The sequence below is a fragment of the Nuphar pumila genome, unplaced genomic scaffold (genome assembly GCF_984573655.1).
Source record: "Nuphar pumila unplaced genomic scaffold, dmNupPumi1.hap1.1 HAP1_SCAFFOLD_1906, whole genome shotgun sequence".
NCBI lineage: Eukaryota > Viridiplantae > Streptophyta > Magnoliopsida > Nymphaeales > Nymphaeaceae > Nuphar > Nuphar pumila.
Window position 1 is genome coordinate 18,996 of NW_028323789.1, and position 10,003 is coordinate 28,998.

Below are 10,003 nucleotides of genomic sequence, written 5' to 3' on the forward strand. Positions count from 1 at the left end.
TCTTAGTTGAGAGTCAGCCCAGCCCAGTTGGGCGTCCATCCAACCAAGGGTGGCATAACAGATAATGAAACAGAGGGATAAGTTGACCTAAATCAAGGGTCTGCATGCAGCGCCCCTTGAGCCTGCACGAGGTTCATTGCCCCAGAGTCTACGCATCGAAGATGTTCCTGAATTGGCATTGATGCATTGCAAATGCGAGGCTGGCTCTAATGTGCTACCTTCTCGTGCAACAGTTTTGTAGATAGCCCCCCTGCTGGATGTTGAGGTAAGCCAGTGTTTCGCCAGACCTTCCGACCATTTCGGGCCCAAATATTCATAAATACGCTCAAGTTTGGGACAAAATTGAGGGCCACAATCGGTTCAAGTGGAGGTTTGAGGTCAGCTGCTCGCTGCTTGTGCTGCAGATCGGATGCCTCACCTATGAACTTCTGACTGGACGAGCTCCATTCGAGTTTCCAGACGCCACGATGACTGCCACAGCCATAATGTTTGGAACGATAGATGTATGGCCCCCTTGCGTTTCCGACAAGGCGAGGGGCTTCATCTCCAAATGTCTCCAAAAGGTGCGCCACCCCAAGTCTTAAGATCAATCGATCGATCAATCAGTCAATCAATCAAGCAAGCAATCAAGCAAGCAAGCAATAGGGAATTAAGATGCTTCCTTGGACAGGAACGCAAATGGGACAGACTGCTCGGGCCCTTCGATGTGACAGCCCTACTCATGATGTTAGCTCTCCTACACTAATCGAGTTAGGCAGTTGGGCAGATCGAACCGGCAGTCGTACATGTAACTCCTTCAACGCATACCCCATGTAGTCCTTGCATTATGAAGCTACTGAGCATGCTGAGAGAAGCCCAGTGTAGTTGCGATCACTATGCATGTTCCGCCATGATGTTACCTCTGAAAGGATCGCTAATAAAGGAAGTAAAGAATAAAGGAAAAGAGATACGCCAGCCCAAAGAAGGCGGCATTGACAAATGGACCGCGGATAGGACGGGTATGAAACTCATGATGTTTTCAGCTGCTGCCCTGCTTCGAATACACCACTAACTTGGGAACTGTATACTGATGACGATGTATCTTTTTACAGCACTACCGCATCCGCATGGTCATTGGCAACTCCAAAAACTACTTGGGAACTGTATACTGCTTCATCCAATACACCAGCGAGACACTTTGGCAAGTGAGTGGGTGAATTTGCAGGACCCTAGCAGGCGTCCGTCGGCGCGAGAACTCCTCGGTTCTGCAGCAATCACCTCAAACATTATCCCAGCGACTCTGATCGGAAAAGCTAAGAAAGGGCTCTCATACAAAGGATTCTGCTGCGGCTAGAGGACCAAAAACGGGTCAATCAGGCAGTGCTGCCAAGGCTAGAGAACAACAAGTACGACTCTCTCGCCGTGTTTCACGGCGAAGGGGACCGGAGTGGTCCCCACTCGATTTATGTTAGTATACAAGCCAATGAGGGGAAGTCAACTTGGCATTGCCTGTCACAACACGCTGATGGCTCAGCAGTTGTAAGCCATCTCATCTGCAACATTCTGTGAACACATTCTTCGCCAGAATGTGTTTCGATCCCCATTTTTGTACCGGAAACCCGTGTGTTTTGGGCATCCGCACTCCAAAAACCAGGGGGTCTGGCGAAGCACTGAAGGACATTAGCAACTCCAAAAACTACTTGGAAAACAATGCTATGATTATCAGCACCTGGGGCAAGTGATCATGGCAATAATGATGCAATTTATGACCCCTATCGCTTTCCAACTGCAGCTCGATGTCGTTGTTGTCAACTGCACGTTTGCAAATATGGGAACAGTGCTGTCAATACCGACACCCCCCGGGCAATCGCACCAGGCGGACTTGAACTACCTTAAAAAATATCTATATGAGCCCTTTGACTCCGTTTTGAGTTCCGTTTTATTGTGACTTTTTTGGCCGTTTTATTGTGAGGTTTCTCAACAGCTCCAGCTGTACACTGCTCAGGATATTGCTGATGTTTCTATTTTCAGCCCTTCTGGTACCACTGACACGCTATCAAGTGCATCGTCAGAGACTCTGGCGCCCTGACTCTGTAGCAATCAAGCAAAGCCCCGACTCGGTTCGCGCGGTCTCAGCTCTTGCATTGCACTTCCATTTAGCTTGCTGGGAGTACGGCAAGGAGTAATCAAACCCCGTGTAGAGCCTCCGTAGAGAAACGGCACGAGCTGGCCCAAGCTATTGAATCCTTCACGTAGTAACCAACTAAATAAACATGTTTGTGTCGCTGTGTGCTTTATCTTCCTTTTTCTTTTCTTTTGTTCGTCTTTCGGTAGCCTTTCCTAGATTTGCCGGCCCTGTCACTTGTAACAACGAACATGTTATGGTACCTGCCTTGCATATGTTTGAAGGGCAGTGGCGTATGGCTCGTGCTACGGAGGGCGAATAACTTATAATCTCTAAGCTTCTGGCTTGCGCGTTCCTCTTGCGTCTTGTCGCTCTGGTGCCCCTCGTACCGCCCTCCCTGTAGATTTGGAAACACGGGAAGCTCCCTCTGTTCTGCCAGCTAGGTTCAAGATATATATTGTTCCAGGCACCTGGAGGCGCGCAGACTGGCTCCTGTATTGCGAATAGTAACATCATTCAAACGTCTTTTTTTGGCAAGCCACTCGAAGTATGATACGTCGCATGTGTTAGGGAAAGGATGGTTGCATTGCGGGCTCAGACATCAGTAGGCCACAGTGTTTCGCTGGACCCTTTGCTTTTTTGGGTCCGGATGACCATGAATAGATGATTTCTCGGGACAAAATGGGGTTCGAAACCGGTCCTGACGAAGCACTGATAGGCCATGCCCCAACTGAACAGGAGGCACCCCTCCTACAGCGACTGGTGCACTTTTTTGGAAACGAGCTTGGGGTGTCTGGAGCCACACATCTTTTGCTGTTCAGTCTCCTGTGCTTCCTCACCCACAGTCGCTGCTGGCAGTTGTAGGCATCTCTGTCTGTCATCTCTGTTCAGCTAGTCTCCTCTCGTTTTGGAGTCTGTTGCGCACCGGGTCTGCTCTCGACCTGATCTTGAGTGGTACAGGCAGGCATGGTGAGGATGGACCCTAGTTGGGTCGGCAAATGGGCCTTGGCATGAATCCCCATTGCTTTGTGTTAACGTTGTACATGCAGATGTAAATGTGCAGCAGATCCAGAGGCATGGTGCCAAAACCCTTTGCATAGGCTTTGGCTCTGTGGGGCAATATTGACGTTGTCTCGTTGGACCTCGACAAGGCTGTGAGGCACATATCTTCATTGCAACATAGTCATACATAATAAAGAATGAGCATGCAAGTGAAAACGGGCAAAACATTCAACAACAAGCAAGGTTAATTGAATAGTATGATCCTAGCTGGCCCTTCTCTTCATATGCAGCTTTGCATGAGAGTGTCCTGCTCGTAGCAGCGTTATTTCATATTAGAAAAGTCTACACAAATGCCCACACGTCACTTCCGGAGCTCCAGCCGCCAGCCACCGTTGCAGCTTCCTCGACAGCTTCCTTAACAGCTTGTATGATTGCCCACCTCAGCTGGCACACAGTCTCAACAGAAACATGGTCCTTCTGCAATTGGGCAGAGCTCTTGTGCCAAGCTGCGCGACCAGCTGCAGCTGCCATTGTCCATGCTGGACAGCAAGTTGCCGCCCACACGTTTCTCTCCCACACCACATGGTGGATGCGGCTGAGCAGACAGGAAGGATACTGCCTCCACCTCCAAAGCACAAAAACAAGAACGCCCACACAGGTGCTGCGATAGTGCAGATGCCAGCCGACACTGTTCCAGTAACATGATGCCTCAGACTCCAACACATGGGCACCTGCACACATGCCATGCAAAATGAGCCGCGGTTCACAGAGATGGTTTTGATTCCCGTGTTTTTGAAACAGGAGAAGTCAGGGTCCTAAACCTTTTGTGGCTACAATCTTGCCTGTAACGAAACAGTCCAAGGCCCCAGCAAACTGGTATCTTCGGCAACAGATCCGACTCTCGATGATTTACAACGGACAGGACATGGCATGTAAAATGCATCGATGCAGCGCTGGCAAGAACTGAGCTCGCAGCGACAGCAGCAGCAGCAGCAGCAGCAAGAAACGGTTTTCTGTGTTGCATTTCACTTGAAGCAGCTGCTTCCTACACAGTCTTTCGGCTGTTTTTCAACGTAAGAAGTGAACATCCCCAATAATTTCGCCCCTCACGTCTGGCAATATGCCTAATCGCGCATTTTGCCCACAATGCTCCCCTCCACCAAACTGGTGTCATTTCTGTGTCAATTCCATGTGGAATGATTCCTGACTGACTTGCATGCGAGTGCTCGACTCTGATGAGATGGACTGTGAGGGTGGAACAGCGCTTTGGATCGCCAATAACGGGACTAGTACCCCCGCTTCCCCTTTCACGGCATCTGCATCGAAACGACTGAAATCAAAGAAGAAGTTGGCAAGTTATGCGACACATACCAAGCTGCTATGGCTTCATCCCTCTTCCAAGGACCCCTTTAAGGAAAGACCTGGTACTCATGGAACTCGCAGTGCTTGTCCTCGTTGGGGAACCAGATAGGCTCCCGCCCATTGCCGGTGCTCTTCCATCCCTCGCAAGCGCACAGCGTGGGATTGGTATTCACCTTGAGGTAAGTGTCCACCTTGATGTGGGCTTTTTGGTCCAGGCAGCTTCCTGAGATCAATGCCTTGGCAAGCGACTGCATGAACAGGCAGAGCTTCAATGCATGCGTAAACATGATTTTAGAAAGCCTTCTCTGGGCTGGCGTATCTCATTTCGTTTCTTAAAGAAAGCCTTTGTGCACACCACATCGCATTGAGCATGGCCGGTTGAAAACAGCCAACCGGTCAGTAAAAGGAAAGGAAGAAAGCGTGCGAGACAATGCAAAGGTGCATATTCTTGCGCCAATTGGAGCAGTCAGTATTGAGAACGAGCAAGAGCTCATGAGCCATTCATGAATCCCTCTTTAATGATAGTGTGGGCTGGATTGAATACATGTGGATCTTGCTATGCGGTGTAATGATGAAAAAAGAAGAAGAAGAAAAAGAGATACGCCAGCCCAAAGAAGGCGGCGTTGACGATGACAGCCAGAGCTGAGGTCGCGCCTAAATGGAGGGATGCAGCATCCCCCGAAGTACTGACTGACAATTGGTGATGCAACTACGGTGGTTTACGGAATGCCCAACGTAATAATGATGCATCTCCAGCGCTCTCTTCAAGTTTTGACTCGTGCAAGCGGCCGCGCGTTCACCACGACAGGCATGCATGTCCCGAACGATCATCATCACATCAAATAAATAATAATGGAGGGGAAAAATCAACAAGAAGCAACCAAGAGGGTTCATCATCATCATGTGGGGACGTACATATGCGGCAGCCCATGCGGTGGCCTCAGCCCAGCACTCCTTCCTTGCCTTTGCCACCACCGTTCCGTCTCCAGTGATGCACACAGCAGTGCTCACGTGCACTTTAGCCTGGGCGGTGATCTCAATAATGAGCTTTGACACGACCTTGCCAATCGCAATGGGGTCGCAGTCAGGGCACTTGTTCGCAGCAAAAGCAAAAGCTTCTGCATATGCGCCAGCCCGGGCTGTGGCCATCTTGCTGGCATGAGCTTCTGCTGCGGCGCAGCCTTTTGTTCCATCTGCGCAGTGCATGCATGTCCTGAGCTGTGCAAGCAAAGGGCGGCGAAGGCAAGATGTGGCTTACTTCCCGTGGAAGCTCTTGTACAGCAGTACAACAACAGGACAATAATAGCGAGTACCAACAGGGTGTCAAGGGGAAATGTGATGCTTCGACAGGATTCCACGAACTTGCTCTGCCGGGACTTTCAGACACATCCAAGGAAGCTGGGACCGAGAACAGCCAAAATCTGTCGTGAACGAGCACATGAGCAGAACCGAGAAGAAACAAGTAGATGGAAATTGGCCCCATGAATGTGATGGGGTTCGGAAATGGCCGAGTTGCGAATTCGCGCCATCCAAGAGGGCTGGCGTTGACAATGGGCGAGACAGCCAGGCCTAATCTCGCGCCTAAACATGTTCTTGTCATCACACACGCGAGTCGTACCGAGGGTCGTGCACTTGGAGAAGGCAAACGCGTAGACATTGACAGCTGCCTTGGCCCAATCAGCGAAACTTGACTTGAATTTCCTGATCAGGATTTTGGCACTGACGTTGTCGTCGACCGAGCAGCCAACCAAGACTGCCCGAGTGACTGCGGCAGCAACCATAGTTTGTAATTATGGGATTCGGCGCCTGTTTTGGGCTGACGTATCTGTATTTGTATCTGGGAACAGCTGTCAGCGCACTGCGAACCTTCGGAGAGGTCGGTGCTTCGCCAGAATGGGCGTCGATCACCATTTTGATCCCAAAAAATCACATTATTTCAAGCATCAAGACCCAAAAAATCAGAGAGGTTGGTGAAAGACTGAGAGGTGCCATAAATTGCCCCCGTCAATGGAATTACCCTCGAATTGCGGCATTGGTAGAGTAAAAGAAACGAGGTACGCTCTATAGAGAAGTTAGCATCGACACACATCATTTGCAAGTCAATGACTTTGTCATTGGCAATAAAGTCATCACGTGCCTATTGACTGCTATGAAGAAGCAAATGAATCGGTCAATCGATAAAATTAAAGAAATTAAAATAGTGTATTGGTCGATCAACGCCGACAATGAACACTTGTTTGCAGTACAGCACGTACTTATATTTGTTTTCTGCAGTTAATGCCGTTTGGCAATGCGATGAAAGGCACCTGGCACCAGTGTATCAAGCGCTGGATACCACCAAGTCACAATGAGCTCAGAATCATAATGGCGTTCTGCCAGGCTTCGCAAAATTGAAAATCTGTCGGAAGCATGCCAGGTGTGGACGCAAGCGAGCACTACGCCTATGAGGACTTGCGCAACGCATTCCGGCCTCAAGCACCAGCGCCGTGACCGGTGCCGGCAGAACAATGATAGAAGAGCATCAACAGAATTGGTGCACATTGTGAAAGTGCAGCATGTTCAGACCACTTGGGTCCCTCCACCAAGTGCTACGCCAGGCAGGATGACTTTATGATGAGTCCAGCCGCCTGAGCATGCATGGATTTTTGGGACAGATATGGGGGTCAAAATCCACCCCTGGTTGGATTTTGCAGGTTCAGATCCAGGACATGCAAATAAGACTGCATGAATAGGCGTTACCAAATGACGAAACCAAATTACAAGGTCAATCGGAGATGATGCCATGTCGAGGAAGGTGCGCTTGGTGGCGTAGTTCATACCTGCCTTTGCCCATGCGTCCTCAACCACGGCGTACTTTCCAGTCCAGGAAGTTGCCTTGCACGTACCGCCAGTCGTATACTCTGTCATGAGCTCACGGCTAGCGCTAGCCCCTGCACGATCACACCATGGTCACAACACGATTTGATCAATCATTCAAGCAGTCAGTTATCACGGCGTCCCACATCGTTGACGAGGGGCCGTATGCAAGCCTCGTCCCCGGAGGTAACCTGGGAGGTAACCTGGGGACCAGGCGGCAAGTGCCGCTTAAGCAAACCCCAAGCTCATGGCTGTCGCATAAAGAATTCGGCCAATCGGCAATCACGCCGTGTCCCCGCACTTCACTAAACCAACTACTCTTATTGTCACTACATGTCAACCAGACAACCGAAGCACCATGGCCGCCTACCTCATTGCGTCACTGCTTGTTGATTCTGTAGACTACCAGCACACCACGTCCTTCAAACGGAAACCTCATTGCCTATGCTCAAGCAACCTCACAGACAAAAGCAACAGCAGTCTCTTGGTTACCTCTTCTGGTATCGGCATCATCTGATCAGATTCACGAATGCAAGGAATGAAACAAAAGCAGCAATCCCCCCTCTCTCTTTAGTGTACTCACTGGAGGGTCGTTCATTAATGAATATTGAGATGTGGGACCAGTACAACATATCTTGAAGTTACATGCAGCAGCCCTGAATGCACATGCGTTTGGGCAGCGCTATACGCACTCCGTATGTACTGTAATCACCACCTGTAATCAACAAACAAATCAACATCTTTGGAGATATCGTTCAGGCATGACTTCACTCAAGCAGACCCATGCACAAGTGTCTCGAGATAAAGGAGAGAAGATGCCTGCCAAGAAAGCGGCGTTGACAACAGGGAACGACTCCTGCACACAGCGCTTCGGCAGACCATGCGGTTTTGCGGGTCCAGATGCCTGAAAAATCGTGAATTTTGGGGACAAAACGACTGAGCATTGCATGCACAAGACAACGAAGCACGCCTGAAAGAGCCAGCAAAAGCACGATGATGTAAGCGGATGCTCGCATTGTCATCTTGATTCTTTGGTAGAATATCCTGCAGAGCCATCGTGTTAAGTACCCAGTGACCACACCAGTTTGGTCCCAAGTGATGCCACCTTCTTGCAAGGTGGACTGGCGCAAGCTTTGCTCGCCAACATCTGTACGGTCTCCAAATGATGTGCACGTCACACTTGCTGATCATCTACTCTATCGTAATTTCATCATGGTATGGAAAACCAAAACAGCTCCGTCCCAGGGGGCCTTGCCAAGAAAGTGCTGGCAAACGAGCAGAACGGACGAGCCGACGTTGCTCACCACATGTATGCATGCCCACACAGTATGCACATTAGCCAATGACTTTCCACTATTGATATCAAAACGCTCAGAGCAGTGCAGCATCACTCAAGTGCTTGCGTACAAGGTTGTGTTTCGAGACACCTGCATGGTTTCGAGAAGGCAGTGCTGTGGTTACGTTATAACGGTCCCGAAAATAGCATCTTGTGCTGCACTACGAGACAGCGAAAACAGCATACCGACTTGCGCCTGACAGAATGGATGCTTTGCTGCTTTCAAGGCACGCGTTCTTTGAGAGTGCAAGGCTGGATTCAAGCAGGTTGGACAGATTCCGAGAGTTCTACTGGCTGGATATGATCTCGAAAGCGCTTCTTCCGGACCAAATCATCCGCACAACACGATCAAGCAAAAAGGAAGTAAGCATCTAAAGCTTTCTAGACGCACAAGCTTTACTTGTACCGTTACAAGGGGGATGCAGGTAAGCAAAACCCAACTTCCGGACAAGGGGTATACCCCGATTAAAACTGTGACGCAAGGTTCTGAGCAGACAAGCACTTGACGTGCTTAGCGCCACGCAGTCATTTCACGTTACATTCTTAGTGCCAGCGTTTTGGGACGATACAGCACATGTTGGACGCGTGTGTTTCAGAACGCACCTGGGTGTCGGGTTTAGTGAGCAAGGACGAATAGTTGCAACCTGTTGGCAGAGTCGTGTTGTGCGTAAACGGCAGAACAATGTCGATGGCTGTGATGTTCTTCAGGCGCTGCACGTATTTATGCGATTGGCGGTGCAAGGACGCAACTGCACACAGACTCATCTCTTCCAGATTCTTGAAGGGGTACGCAGCACTGTCCTACGTGGACGTGTGAGCACTGCTGGCCAGGAAGCTGACATCATGGAACTCCGGAATTCACAGATGCTTGCATGTCGTAACAAGCTATCATCACGTGATCCTGCAATCGCCATGCGGTATTAACACGAATTTCCTGGTCTTTTGATAGACATTTTGTTGAAGTTGATGGCGGTTCCGTGGAAGTGCAGATTTGAATCTCTCGGAATGACTGGCTCAGAACTGATTACCCTGTTGTTGTAGCCTTGTTGTAGCCACTCGTATCGGCCAGCCTCGCGAGCTGAGCTGAACAAGGTGCTGCGTGATGCCAGGAAGTTGTGTTGTGAACACTGCGCGGTAGTGCACCGCTCAAGCGGTGGGTCCACCACCAAATTGTCACTATTTTTACATGGTAACACATGTGTGTGCGTGATGTCACGTAGAGATTTTAGGAAGCCAAAGCCCGTCCACCAATTTAAATGAGGTTACACATTGAAGCATTTGCAGTCACTCCCAGCGTTGCGCATGTACATGTTTATATGCAACCCTGTCCCCGGGCGCCCGGG

At 49.8% G+C, this 10,003-nt stretch overlaps 1 protein-coding gene across 1 annotated transcript; it reads right to left on the reverse strand.

The window, feature by feature from the left end:
- Positions 1-3,181: 3,181 nt before the first annotated feature.
- On the reverse strand, positions 3,182-9,345 carry LOC149808999 (uncharacterized). Its single transcript, XM_089995047.1, has 7 exons — positions 9,264-9,345; positions 8,295-8,368; positions 7,288-7,398; positions 6,087-6,233; positions 5,384-5,661; positions 4,478-4,716; positions 3,182-3,837 (listed from the first exon to the last, which is right to left on the reverse strand). The coding sequence occupies exons 2-6, from the start codon at positions 8,344-8,346 to the stop codon at positions 4,516-4,518; spliced, it is 789 nt and encodes a 262-aa protein (XP_089851173.1). The 5' UTR covers positions 8,347-8,368; positions 9,264-9,345; the 3' UTR covers positions 3,182-3,837; positions 4,478-4,515.
- Between the last annotated feature and the right edge of the window lie 658 nt (positions 9,346-10,003).

What these genes read in the sequence shown, in the direction of transcription:
- LOC149808999 (XM_089995047.1), bottom strand. Translation starts at nt 8,346, where the DNA reads ATGACAATGCGAGCATCCGCTTACATCATCGTGCTTTTGCTGGCTCTT. An exon ending in CTCCAAGTGCACGACCCTCG is followed by an intron (nt 5,662 to 6,086) that starts GTACGACTCGCG and finishes TGCACTGCGCAG; the next exon opens with ATGGAACAAAAGGCTGCGCC. An exon ending in CCGCATGGGCTGCCGCATAT is followed by an intron (nt 4,717 to 5,383) that starts GTACGTCCCCAC and finishes CTGTTCATGCAG; the next exon opens with TCGCTTGCCAAGGCATTGAT.